The sequence below is a fragment of the Ranitomeya variabilis genome, chromosome 5 (assembly GCF_051348905.1).
Source record: "Ranitomeya variabilis isolate aRanVar5 chromosome 5, aRanVar5.hap1, whole genome shotgun sequence".
Classification (NCBI taxonomy): domain Eukaryota; kingdom Metazoa; phylum Chordata; class Amphibia; order Anura; family Dendrobatidae; genus Ranitomeya; species Ranitomeya variabilis.
The window spans coordinates 72,505,327-72,519,969 of NC_135236.1; the positions used below are offsets into that span (position 1 = coordinate 72,505,327).

The window sequence follows — 14,643 nt, forward strand, 5'->3', positions numbered from 1 at the left end:
TTTGAATATGTTGATACGCACCGGATGAGGTCGGTCTGTCCAGAACATCAGATCCCACCGCTTGCTTCTCATTAAAAACAAGAGTGGAATTCGATAGAGTGTGAGCTGTCTGGGTTTCAATGTTGCTAAATCCAATTTTTCGGAGTTCCACATCCTTCAGCGTCTCTTCCGCGGCATATAGTCTTTCATTAGTGAAGCTGGTGGAATAGACCTGAAGAAGGTCCTCTTCCATTTTTATTCTATTGATAGTTATGGTGGTTGATGGTTCTATCAAAGAATGGTGGAGGCTCTGGTTTTCTGCATCTATTTGTTTCTTTTTTCTTCTCACACGTTTTTTCTTCAAATTTTCTTCTATGATATTTTCTCCTTCTTTGACATTTGGAAAAATAGAAGGAACAGCATCAAAACTCAAAGATTTGCCATGATGGTTGACATTGATGATGTACGAATCCGGGGTAAAATGGCGAGAGCACAGACGGTGTTTGTTCTGTTTGTTCCCATCCAATATTTTCTGGGCCATAGTATTTAGATCTTTAAAGATCTGCCCGGTCTGCTGGAGCCATACTGTTATTCTTGAGATATCCTTAGGGAAGGGGTGCAAAATTATCTGCTCACTCTGGCCCTTTCTTCCAGTTTTGCTATTACATTGGTTTACCAAACAGCTAGGCATGATTCTGCCCAAAATTGTCCTGTATGTAGAATTAAAAAATAAATAAGAGATTTTATTTATATCTATAGACTCCTTAACATTGGAATTGCAACACCAAGGAGGAAAAGTTGTGGAATGCTGGAAATCACAGGATGGATAGACATGTTAATGATATGTAAATGATGAAAAAATGAAAACAACATTTTCAACACCTGGATTTAGTCAGTCTGGAGTATGAGTGCCACGTGCAGAAATCCCGGCACTTACAGCTTTGGTTGCTATCAATGAGGTTATTAATGGTTGTCTCGGGCATGTTCTGCTGCACTGAAAACAATTGGGCAAATCGTCAAGATCCGCTGCTGGCAGCTCCTGTGTAATTGCCGACCAATGATGTCCCAGATGTTCTCGATTTGAAACAAGTCTGGAGACGCTGCAGGCCATGGTAGCACATTTAAGCCACTCAAGCTCCACACAGTAAAACCAGCAACATGTGATCTGTTGCTGTCGTATTGAAAAAGGGCTCCTGGGTAAATATGGAGAAATATCATATCACTGGTTCCAAAAATCAATGTAATGCCGAGCTGTTAGTGTACCTCGAATAAGGACTGGAGGTGTCCAGCTACCAAACATTATGCCACCTCACACCATAACCTCAGGAATAGGGCTGGAGTGATCTTTCTTTGTAAAGGCTTATTCATAGCATTGACCATGTGACCTTCTAACCCAGAACGTTCCTCAGACAACAAATAATAATCTCACTGATAGCAGCCAGTAAGTTTGGGGATTTCTTAAACTCAATACTGGATAAATGAAGAAGTTTTGTCATTTTTTTTTTTCATCATTTGCACATCAGTAACACATCTATCTAGTTCCATGAGGGGTTAAGTTAATTTACATAATGGGCTGGCTTTTATGTTGACATCCATAGAGCAGGGTGTGGTCTGGGGCTTAAATAGCTGGGCTCCAGAGGCAGTCTTGGTTCAGCAGGACTGGGGAGAGGATCTCCAGAGGTTTGTGTCCTGAGGACGAAAGACTGAGTCCGAGGTCCCAAGGAGCCGTGGAGGGGTTGCTAAAGGCTGCTGGTAGAAACCTGATTTGCTGGAGGTGCCACCGTCCTAGACACATAGCGACTCGTTGTCCTATGTCTTCTGAGCAGATGGATTGTAGCCTAGGCAATTGCTGCTCGTACTATGCTTATCCCCCTTGCAGTGTGGACTATCAGCCTGAAGAGGGGCTGCAGTCATGTCCCGTGACTATAAATGGGGTGTTGGTGTCAGGACTGTTGGACTTAGGGAGTTTGGTGACCCTGATAAGGGCCACACACCCCCACTAGTTGATCCCAGGAAAACATGTGGGTGCCCGCTGTATCTACAGGGAGGCCAAAGGACTACCCCATCACCAGAGTGTCGATAAAAACGAGCCGAGGTACTGAGTCCCATGAGGTCGGGGTTGTGAAAGACTTACTACACCACGTGATAATCGGGTGGGACTTCAGCCTGTTTTGGGTCTTGTGGGGAAAGGCGGGGATGCTAAGTGACTCAGACAGGAGCCAGCACAACCCTGATAATTCGTCATCACAGTCGGAGGTGGACGAGTTCCTCTTGTGTGTCCTAACGAGGACAAGATGGTGGCCAGTGAGGCTGAGGTTCCTGAACTGGGGGTTTCTGGAGAAAATTTTGGGTCTGCTCAAATGAAGGATCTTACCCTAAAAGGGCATTCAAAAATGTATCTGTGATAGATAGGGTTGCTCAAGAGCCGAGGGCTGACACCAGGTTCCCACAATTTGAAGTCAATGGCGAATTTCTGTATCGGTTGATCACACTGAGGGGAGGGAGATAGTGGAGAAGCTGTTGGTTTCAGGTCCCTACCGGCAGACACGGACAATTTTAGACATGGCTCATTCACGTTTGGGGGGGGGGACTTCTGGGGGTAGAAAAAAAATGCAGGAGAGGATATTGCAGAGGTTCTATTGGCCAGGGTGTTACCGGGAGATCCTAGATTATTGTAGGTCCTGCCCCACCTGCCAGATAACCGCTCCCTCTACTCACTTCCAAAATCCCTTCCTACTGTTACCTGTGACAGAGGTTCCATTTGAAAAAATTGCCATGGACTTGGTGGGTCCTCTAGTTAAGTTTGCAAAAGGGCATCAATACATCTTGGTGGTCATGGATTATGTGACCCGGTACCCTGAAGCAGTACCACTAAGAAACTCTTCAGCCGAGAGCATCGCCCGGAAACTTGTCCATGTTTTTGCTAAGACGGGCCTGCCAAAGGAGATTTTGACAGACCAGGGAACCCCTTTCATGAGCAAGGTTATGAGAGAGTTGTGTAATGTCCTTCAGATTGCCCAGCTGAGAACCTCAGTCTACTATCCGCAGACAGATGGCCTAGTAAAGGGCTTCAATAAGACCTTAAAGGTGATGCTCAAGAAGGTCATTGAGAAGGGCGGTCGAAACTGAGACTATCTGCTTCCATTTCTGCACTTCTCAGTCAGAGAAGTTCTTCAAGCCTCCACTCGATTCTCGCCGTTCTAGCTCCTGTATGGTCGACATCCATGAGGGTTCCTGGACATTGTCAAGTAAACCTAGGAAGCCGAGGTCACGCCACACCTGAGCATCATAGAGCATGTCGCCCAGTTACAGGAGAGGATGGCGAAAGTAATGCCTGTTGTGAAGAAGCATCTTCTCCAGGCGTAGGAGGCACAAACAAGGGTGTGTAACCGCTCAGTGAGGCTGAGGCAGTTCTAGCCCGGGGACCACATGCTAGTGCTTATCCCCACGGCGCAGAGCAAGTTCCTAGCCAAGTAGAAAGGCCCATACGAGGTGGTGGAAAAACTGAGAAAGGTGAATTACAAGGTACACCAGCCAGGTCGAAGAAAGCCGCACCAAATATACCATGTGAACTTGCTCAAGCCATGGCGCGAGTGGGAATTGCTGGAAACCCCTTGCCTAGGAGCCAGTCCCAAAGGCACAGTGGACGATGTCGCCATTGCAGAGACTCTAACGCCGGCCCAGAAACAAAAGTGTCGGGAACTGCTGCAGCAGAACCTGTTCTCGGAGTTGCCGGGACATACGAAGGTGGTGGACCATGACGTGTTGACAGAACCGCATGGAGGGCCGGGGTCACACTTGCGAGTACAATGTGAGAAACTCGCGCGTGTCTCTCGCCTCAATACCCGGCACTGGGACCCATCATTTTTTTTATTTTTCCATGGAGGAAGCTGTGTAAGGACTTGAGTTTGCACAGTAAGCTGTCGTTTTTCATTTTGAAGTACGGTATGTAGAACGTTTTAGTTGCTTTTTATTGCATTTTGAGGCCGGTGAGGACTTAGAAATGTCAACTCTGGAGTTGTTTCGTTTTTGTTTTTTTTTTCTTCTCTGCATTTGAGTTAAATAATTTTATATTTTGATGGATTGGACTTTTACAGACGCTTTAATATCAAGTAGGTTTATTTATACGATACTTTCGTGATCGCGGGGGAAATTGTAGCATCACAGCAGCGCAACATAAACAACAACATGAATTAATTAAAAAAAAAGTCACATTTATTATTGTATTTTTTAAAATTTTGAACCTGGAAAAGAGGGATGTGGGGGAATTATTATTATAGCACCATTTATGATTCAAACGTGTGTGTGTGTGTGTGTGTGTGTGTGTGTGTGTGTGTGTGTGTGTGTGTGTGTGTGTGTGTGTGTGTGTGTGTGTGTGTGTGTGTGTATGTATATATATATATATATATATATATATATATATATATATATATACTCTTTACAGCTTTTTCATATTTTTTTTTCCCGCTTTCCTAGGGGGCTTTTCTTCTATATACAGCGTTATACAGGAAAATGACCGATCTCCAATAAAGCACAGCCTTATGGATTGTCTTCATATGAGTCTTCGATAATAGGCCCACCGCAGCCACGGCAAGGGGAATGATTCATACAATGTGGCCACTGAAATGCCTCTGTCAGAAACATCTAGTGGCATTTAAACGGTTAAACTGTAGTGATCAGAGCTCATCCGTTCCTGGACGCCACATTCTATTACGTCCTACATATTGAATGGCTTAAAGGGGGTTGTCCTCCTCCATGGACTTTTTTTTTTGGCTTTTCGAGGCTTTGCTTTCCTGCACTTCACCCTTTGATGTGGTTATAAATCAGCGGAGAGCTCAGAAAACGTCAGCCAGAAAGCGCTACCAGCTCTGACATTAGAAGGCGCTCACTGACGGATCCTCACTTAGCTCATTCAGCAGCCGGCTATGGATTTTGAAGCCTAGAAGGCAAATGGTGCAAAATCTGTGTCCCCAGATACATTCATATAAGTAATAAATAACAAAAAATATTGCCAATGTGGACGCCAGGGCCCCCCGGCTACATGATAATGGCGGTATCCCCCCACCCAGGACAAAGACTCTTCCAAGAGAACAACTTTTCCTGATGTGATTATTATACATTGACTTCAGTTCTTTATATATATATAAACATACACGGACCCCAACATCACAGGTGACACAGTAAGTACATGACATCACACAGGCACACACATTACCTGCTTTCCCACTTGCACTTATAATCTTGATTCCTGGGACTTGTAGTCCTTCTACACCAACCACAACTACAACACCCAGCAAGCACCGCACACCGCGGGTTATTCCCCCTGAGTCCCGGTCACCGACACTGAGCTGCCACTGCCGATATTTGTCAGGTTCCTATAAATAAAATCCACATGAATAGGCCAGGCTTGTCTCTGCAGGCTCAGTGAGAACTACAACTCCCATATTATTACAACCTGTTCTAAAAGACATCTGGGAGTTGTAGTCCAGTTGTTCTTCAGCGCGCATACAATCGAGTTAAACAAAAACTACACTTCCTAGAAGGCGTCAGTAAACGGAAGTGACGTAACAGAGGCGTAGACAGAAACGTAGAGGATGCTGGGAATTACAGTCCCAGTGCCGTATTGACCAATGAGAATTGCACTTAACGCAACTACAACACGCGCATGTGCGCCTACCTGCTGACGTCATAAGGCGCAGCATCCAATCAGAAGCCTGAGCTTGAGGGCTGCTGCACTGGGGAAGGAATTTGCGCTGGTGATGATGGCGCGGGTGCCTGCGGCGTGCGCAGCCGCACTCCATGCTGGATGCCTCACTGACCGCACACGGCCTAATATGACATAGAGCTGTACAATCCGGGACCTGTGCGTGACCCGGGGGTGAAATGTATACGCCGAAGTGTGGCGGCGTCACTGCCATCCCAGTACAGCGCCCCCTCTGTCCCTGCTTATGGCTGTGGTGCCCTCTGCTGACCACAGAGCGGTACTGCAGGCCTGTGCCACCTAGTTCTCTATGGATTGTTTTCCAAGATCTCTGCTTGCTGTCAGGGAATGAGAACCTCAGTACTGTGTACGAGCAAAGGCTGAAGACCCGTCCTGCTCACAGGGATGAGATGGTTACTGGATTATTTGCTTTGTGTCCTGTGTGTGACATCATTACAAATCCTCATCATCCTTAGAGTAAAAAAAAGTGTACATGAAATAAAACACGCCGTAGGAGCCAGTAATACATTTTTGGCACTTGAGTCAAAACCCACAATTTGGCGCCTCCATTGTAAAATGGGTATTATACCTACCGATAATTTGGTTTCCAGGAGTCCATCCTGATAGCACATTGGAGGACGTCCTCCTCCTCCTTGCAGGGACAGGAAATACAACACGAGAGGTTAAAGGGTCCCACTCCGCCCCCTTTCCCTCAGTGTTTTGACAAGTACCACACCATGGATAGATATACTTTGAAATTTTTATTAACCAAACATATTACAGCATATGAACTGGCATGAATAGGGGGGGAAATAATGGTGCTGTCAGGATGGACTCCTGGAAACCGAATTATCGGTAGGTATAATACCCATTTTCCAGGACGTCCTCCTGACAGTACATTGGAGAATACCAAAGAAAACCTCCTTTAGGGTGGGACAACTGCCTGAAGAACTTTTCTCCCATATGACATTTGCTGGGCTGCCATTACATCTAATTTATAATGCTTACAAAATGTGTTTACCCTGGCCCAAGTTGCGGCCTTGCAAATCTGATCTAGGGACGCTCCTGCCCGTTCAGCCCATGATGCTGAAACAGCCCTAGTAGAGTGCGCTTTTATCCCTGTTGGACAAGCTATCCCTTCTGATGAGTAGGCTTTTGAAATTATAGTCGTGATCCATCTAGCTATTGAAGCCTTGGACGCTTTTTTACCTTTATTTTTACCCCCAAAAAGAATAAAAAGATTATGATCTTTCCTCCAGGGGCTAGTGGCCTCTAGATAGTTTAATACTGCCCGCCTAACATCAAGGGAGTGTAAAGCCTGTTCTTTTTCATTAGCAGGGTTCTCACAAAAGGACGGTAAAATTATCTCCTGGTCTCGGTTTTTAACCGAGGCTATTTTAGGGATAAAAGCTGGATCTAATTTCAGAATTATATGGTCCTCTCTAACTTGAAGGTATGGATCCTTGATAGAAAGAGCCTGAATTTCACCTATACGTTTAGCAGTTGTAATTGCTACTAAAAAGGCAGTTTTCCAGGTACGTATTGAAATGGGCATGTCCTCCTCGAGAGTATAAGGATCTTTACATAGAGCCCTGAGGACCAGATTTAAGTCCCATGTAGGAGCTAGTTGTCTTAAAGTAGGACGTAATCTCTGGATAGCTCTAACAAATCTAATTATCCAGGGGTGGGAGGCCAATGGATAATCTAAGAAGGTGCTGCCGAAATCTGGACTTTAATTGTACTCGGCCTGAGCCCCAAGTTAAAGCCAGTCTGTAAAAAATTTAAGACTCTAGGAATATCCAAAGCTCCCGGTAACACGGCCGACCTGCCACTTTCCAAACAGAATTTCCTCCAGATCTTATGGTAGATGGCTGTGGTCACAGGCTTCCTACTAGCCTGTATGGTTGTGATTACTTCATCTGAAAGACCTCTGGATTTCAAGATGTCCCTCTCAGGATCCATGCTGATAGATGTAATCTCTCTGGGTCCTGATGCAAAACCGGCCCTTGATGAATGATATTCTTCCATACCGGAAGTCTGATAGGATCTTCCACTGTCATAGCTCCCAACAACGGGAACCAACTTCTCTTTGGCCAGAATGGCACAATCGTCAGCACCGTTGCCTGGTCCTCTTGAATCTTCCTGAGCACTACTGGAATAAGTGCTATTGGAGGAAAAGCGTAAGACAGAGGTTCGTTCCATGTTTGGCTTAGGGCATCGACTGCTTCCGGCATGTCTGAAGGGTTGAGTGAATAAAATCTGGCCACCTTCGAATTTTTCCTTGTGGCGAATAAGTCTATCCTGGGCGTTCCCCAACAATGGCATAGTATTTGAAACATTTCTTGATTTAATTCCCACTCGGTTGGATAAACTTTCTTTCTGCTTAGATAGTCGGCTAGGATGTTTTGGGATCCTTCTAGATGCACTGCTGTTATTGATAGAACCACGTTCTCTGCCCAGGAAAATATTCTTTGCGCTAGATTTTGAAGCACCCTGTGTCTGGACCCTCCTTGATGTCTCAAAAAGGATACTGCTGTCACGTTGTGTGATAAAATCTTTACGTGTTTGTCCTTTAGAGATGAATAGTTTCTTCTGAGAGCTTCCCAAGCTGCGTATAGCTCTCTGTAATTTGACGACATCCGACTGATTTCTTCGGGCCACTTGCCCTGAAAGAATCTTCCTTCCAAGTGTGCTCCCCATCCCCACTGACTTGCGTCCGTGGTGATTACCACACAAGGGGATGATATCCAAGGGACGCCCATTTTTAAATTGTAGTCCTGGGTCCACCATCGTAGAGATTTTCTTGCCTTCATTGAAAGGAGCATCTTCCTGTCTAGTGATGATGAACGAGAACGATCCCATACCGAGAGTACTTGCTCCTGTAAAGGTCTTGAGTGCGCCTGAGCCCATCTGACACACGGGATGCAAGCTGTCATCTTCCCCAAGATCTCCATGGCCATTCTTATCGTAAGTGGTCTTTTTAGGAACTGTAGAATCATCTTTATTAGTGAGATTCGTTTGTCCCTTGGCAAGAAGGATTGTCTGGTTGTAGAATCCAGGAGTACTCCCAGAAAGATCTTTCGGGTCTCTGGCCTTAGATGAGACTTTTTCCGGTTTACCACCCATCCTAGGTGTTCCAAAACTGCTATAACTCGATCTCTGTGTTGCAGCAGAATCACCTCTGTCCGTGCTACGATGAGAAAATCGTCCAAGTACGGAATTATTGTTATTCCTTGGTTTCTTAGGAAAGCCACTACTTCTGCTACTAATTTCGTGAAAATTCTTGGAGCCGATGCAAGACCAAACGGGAGGCATTGAAATTGGAAGTGGCAGGTTTGGTCCGGAAAACTCACCGAGAATCTCAGAAGCTCCTGAGATGAGGGGTGAATTGGAACCTGATAATACGCACTCTTCAAATCGAGAGTGCACATTACCGAATCCTTGTTTATCAGGTGAATGGTTGACCTGATTGATTCCATTCTGAATTTTTTGTACCTGACGTATACATTCAGAGGTTTCAAATTTATTATTGTACGGGACCCTCCCGAAGCTTTTGGAATTGAAAATAGGGAGGAATAATGACCTGTGCCTAGTTCCGAAACGGGAACCCGAACTATAACTCGGGATTTGTACAGATCTTGTAGGTCTGAGAACATTGGGGACTTTGCCGCTACCACTGTTGGTGCAATAACCCTCTGCGGTATGCGGGAAATCAGCTCTATCCTGTAACCGTCTGAGATTATTTTGAGGACATAACTGTTGTCTGATATCTGATTCCAGTGACTTAAAAAGAAGCTTAGTCTCCCGCCTATGCCTATGGCGTCATTGCTTTCTTGGTCTATAACTTGAACCAAAAAGGGAGGGTCTTCCCCTCCTGTTCTGGTTGTAAGAACTCCTAAATGTTCCTCTGCCTGATCTCCACTGCTCTCTATACTCCGGTTGTCTGCGTGGGGGAGGGGGGGAAGTGGCCTTCTCCGAAAGGGCTGAAACCTCCTAGGTTTATCCTCGGGGAACCCTTTTTTACTGTCAGCTGCAGATTCTAGAATGTCATCTAAAGCCTGACCAAATATTCTAGAGCCTGTGAATGGAATGGCACACGACTTATTTTTGGATGCATTATCACCCGACCAAGATCTAAGCCAAATGGCCCTTCGGGCTACATTTGACAGAGAGCTATTTCTAGCCGCGAATCTAACTGATTCAGCCGAAGTGTCAGCCATGAAGGCCGTGGCTGACTTTATGATAGGTAGGGATGAAATTATATCAGCCCTTGGTGTTTTATTAATCAAATGTTCTTCCAATTGTTCCATCCATAGGAACATGGATCTTGCTACTGACGTGGCTGCGATGTTAGTCTTTATTAAAGCTGCTGAAGTTTCCCAGGCTCGACGTAACAGGATATCCGCTTTGCGGTCCATTGCATCCTTGAGGCTAGAAGAATCCTCAAAAGGTATGGATGTCTTCTTTGCCACCTTGGCTATGGGGACATCTACTTTAGGAATTTCTTCCCATGTCTTGATTTCTTCTGGATCGAATGGAAGACGATTTTTAAATTCTCTCGACATCACCAATCTACGTTCCGCATCTTTCCATTCTTGAGATATCATTCGACGAATATGGTCGCTCACCGGGAACACTGTTCGTTCCTGATATGTGAGACCTCCGAACATCTGATCTTGTCTAGATCTTGGACGTGGATCTTCCTTTATCTGCATGGTACTTCTGACCGCTTGACCTCTTGTGTGTCCCTCCATGCAGGGACAGGAAAAACACTGAGGGAAAGGGGGCGGAGTGGGACCTTTTAACCTCTCGTGTTGTATTTCCTGTCCCTGCAAGGAGGAGGAGGACGTCCTCCAATGTGCTGTCAGGGGGACGTCCTGGAAAAGAATAATCTTTCCGGGATCTCTGTCATCTTCGTCTCCCTAGAAGCCAAGACCTAGACTGGGCCCAGTAGCAAGTATTTAATGCACCGTTCCCTGCAGAGTGAGCGTTCATCAGACCCCAGACCAGGACCCTTCACCCCTTAGGCTGCCGTCACACTAGCAGTATTTGGTCAGTATTTTACCTCAGTATTTGTAAGCCAAAACCAGGAGTGGGTGATAAATACAGTAGTGGTGACGTGTTTCTATTATACTTTTCCTCTAATTATTCCACTCCTGGTTTTGGCTTACAAATACTGAGGTAAAATACTGACCAAATACTGCTAGTGTGATGGCAGCCTAAGGGTGGTTTGCACGTTAATGACCGGGCCAATTTTTACAATTCTGACCACTGTCCCTTTATGAGGTTATAACTCTGTAACGCTTCAACGGATCCTGATGATTTTATTTTCCCAAGGGTAACAGGAGAAATTGGACCCCAAATGTTGTTGTACAATTTGTCCTGAGTACGACGATACCCCATATGTGGGGGTAAACCACTGTTTGGGTGCATGGCAGAGCTCGGAAGGGAAGGAGTGCCATTTGACTTTTCAATGCAAAATTGACTGGAACTGAGATGGGACGCCATGTCGCGTTTGGAGAGCCCCTGATGTGCCTAAACATTGAAACCCCCACAAGTGACACCGTTTTGGAAAGTAGACCCCCTAAGGAACTTATCTAGAGGTGTGGTGAGGACTTTGAACCCCCAAGTGTTTCACTACAGTTTATAACGCAGAGCCGTGAAAATAAAAAATCATTTTTTTTCCACAAAAATTATTTTTTAGCCCCCAGTTTTGTATTTTCCCAAGGGTAACAGGAGAAATTGGACCCCAAAAGTTGTTGTCCAATTTGTCCTGAGTATGCTGATACCCCATATGTGGGGGGGAACCACCGTTTGGACGCATGGGAGAGCTCGGAAGAGAAGGAGCGCCATTTGGAATGCAGACTTAGATGGAATGGTCTGCAGGCGTCACGTTGCGTTTGCAGAGCCCCTGATGTACCTAAACAGTAGAAACCCCCCACAAGTGACCCCATTGGAAACTAGATCCCCCAAGGAACTTATCTAGATATGTTGTGAGAACTTTGAACCCCCAAGTGTTTCACTACAGTTTATAACGCAGAGCCGTGAAAATAAAAAATCTTTTTTTTCCCACAAAAATGATTTTTTAGCCCCCAAATTTTTAACAAGAGAAATTGGACCCCAAAAGTTGTTGTCCAATGTGTCCTGAGTACGCTGATACCCCATATGTTGGGGTAAACCCCTGTTTTGGCGCACGGGAGAGCTCAGAAGGGAAGGAGCACTGTTTTACTCTTTCAATGCAGAATTGGCTGGAATTGAGATTGGATTCCATGTCGCGTTTGGAGAGCCCCTGATGTGCCTGAACAGTGGAAAACCCCAATTCTAACTGAAACCCTAGCCCCAACCCTAATCCCAACCGTAAATGTAATCCAAACCCTAACTGTAGCCCCAACCCTAACCCTAATGGGAAAATGGAAATAAATACATTTTTTAATTTATTATTTTTCCCTAACTAAGGGGGTGATGAAGGGGGGTTTGATTTACTTTTATAGCGGGTTATTTAGCGGATTTTTATGATTGGCAGCCATCACACACTAAAAGACGCTTTTTATTGCAAAAAATAGCTTTTGCATCACCACATTCTGAGAGCTATAATTTTTCCATATTTTGGTCCACAGAGTCATGTGAGGTCTTGTTTTTTGCGGGATGAGTTAACGTTTTTATTGGTACCATTTTCGGGCACGTGACTTTTTTGATCGCTTTTTATTCCGATTTTTGTGAGGCAGAATGACCAAAAACCACCTATTTATGAATTTCTTTTGGGGGGGGGCGCTTATACCGTTCCGCGTTTGGTAAAATTGATAAAGCAGTTTTATTCTTCGGGTCAGTACGATTACAGCAATACCTCATTTATATCATTTTTTTATGTTTTGGCGCTTTTATACAATAAAAACTATTTTATATAAAAAATAATTATTTTTGCATCGCTTTATTCTGAGGACTATAACTTTTTTTATTTTTTCGCTGATGATGCTGTCTGGTGGCTCGTTTTTTACGGGACAAGATGACGTTTTCAGCGGTACCATGGTTATTTATATCTGTCTTTTTGATCGCATGTTATTCCACTTTTTGTTCGGCAGTATGATAATAAAGTGTTGTTTTTTGCCTCTTTATTTTACGGTGTTCACTGAAGGGGTTAACTAGTGGGACAGTTTATAGTGTAGATCGGGTCGTTACGGACGCGGCGATACTAAATATGTGTACTTTTATTGTTTTTTTTTATTTAGATAAAGAAATGTATTTATTGGAACAATATATTTTGTTTTCTTTATTTAGGAATTTTTTTTTTTTTTTTTACACATGTAATTTTTTTTTTTTTTACATTGCCCCAGGGGGGGACATCACTATATATTGTCAGATCGCTGATCTGACACTTTGTACAGCACTGTGTCAGATCAACGATCTGACAGGCAGTGCTGCAGGCTTGCCAGCGCCTGCTCTCAGCCGGTGCTTGCAAGCCACCTCCCTGCAGGACCCGGAAGGAGCCCCGCGCCATCTTGGATCCGCGGCCATCTTGGATACGGGGCCTGCAGGGAGGAGGACGGAGGAGACGCTCAGAACAACGCGATCACATTGCGTTGTACCGAGGGTCTCAGGGAAGCACGCAGGGAGCCCCCTCCCTGCGCGATGCTTCTCTATGCCGCCAGAATGCTGCGATCATGTTTGATCGCAGTGTTCCAGGGGTTAATGTGCCGGGAGCGGTCCGTGTATGAGACTGCAGCACAGGCCCTGAAATTATCAGAACATGAAGCAGTAAAGTACCAGTACTCAGACCCGACCCATAATTATCAGACCTTATACCAGGTTCCAAAATGTTCTCATCTCAGACCTAATGTCTAAATGATCAAACAACAGACTTATAATATTAAAATATCAGATTCTGGACCTTAATATATCAGACTCCATATTTATTTAACAACCTTCAGTTCGATCTCAATGGCGACTTGATGGATGAATGATGTGTAGGATGATCAATCTTGTTGCAAGCCTAGATAGGTCCACCAGGGTCTTCTCCACCGTTATCTTGATAGTGTGAAGCCATCGGGTTGCTGGTCTTCCTCTTCGCCTTGTTCCTTCTATTCTTCCAACCATGAGGTCTTTCTTCAGTGATTGCTCTCTCTTTGTATGATGTGTCCAAAGTAGGCTAGTCATAACTTGGTGATCATTGCTTTTGAGTGACATGTCTGGCTTGATTTGTTTGTTCTTCTGGACATCCATGGTATTGATGACATCCTTCTCCATGACATTTTGAAGAAGTCGACTGCTCGGTCTTGTTTCTTTATCATCCAGGTTTCACATCTATATGTTACTACAGAACAATCCAGACTGTGTACGAGCCGTCAGCAGTGAAATGTTCCTTGATTTGAAGACCTTGTCCAGTAACTTCATTGTTGATTTGCCCATAGCTATTCTCCTATTGATATCTGGTGTCATCACTGCATCTTGAGTGATCATCGATCAGAGTAGGTTGATGTCCTTTACAACTTCCAGTTCGTCTCCATCTATCTCGTGTGTCCTGGTTGTATCTGGCAGTAGTCAATATCTTTGTCTTCTTTGTGTTGAGTATCAGTCCCATATTTGAGCTTTCCATCTTGACAATCTGTAATAAGTCCTTCATTCTATCTACACTTGTTTGTTATGGCTTGGTTTGGGGATTCGATCTGCTGACCTGTTGCTGCATGATCGGTTCTCTTGTCTGCTGAATTATTGCCTTTTATTTCCTGTCCAAAGGCTGATGGTGCTTATTGTCTTTGTTCTTCCTTTCTTGGTTTGTTACTCTCCAGGTGTTTTTCATTTTCCCGTTTTAGTCTGCCCTATCACATTTTGCATTGGGTTTTAAATGTTCACCCTTCACTGCACTTCCTTGCTGGCTTTACCTCTAGGTAGATGTTTCACTCATTCTTCATGGTATTCCAAGGTTTCTGGTGATCAATAAACTCAAAGGCTTTGTTGTAGTCGATAAA

General features: G+C 44.6%; 1 protein-coding gene across 9 annotated transcripts in view; it reads right to left on the bottom strand.

Annotated features, from left to right (window-relative positions):
- LOC143774540 (uncharacterized) overlaps positions 1-14,643 on the bottom strand; it is an 85,240-nt gene that overhangs the window by 29,761 nt on the left and 40,836 nt on the right. Inside the window, exons 1-2 of one of the 9 annotated variants that reach the window (XM_077262227.1) lie at positions 5,195-5,540; positions 22-689 (exon numbers count right to left, since the gene is read on the bottom strand). The exons of 6 other annotated variants lie outside the window; for them this stretch is intronic. In XM_077262227.1, the coding sequence (XP_077118342.1) occupies positions 22-670 (649 nt within the window). In that variant the 5' untranslated portion in view covers positions 671-689; positions 5,195-5,540. Of the gene's footprint in view, positions 1-21; positions 690-5,194; positions 5,541-14,643 lie in introns of those variants that run through there. 2 more of the 9 variants (XM_077262234.1, XM_077262232.1) reach the window with 2 other exon arrangements.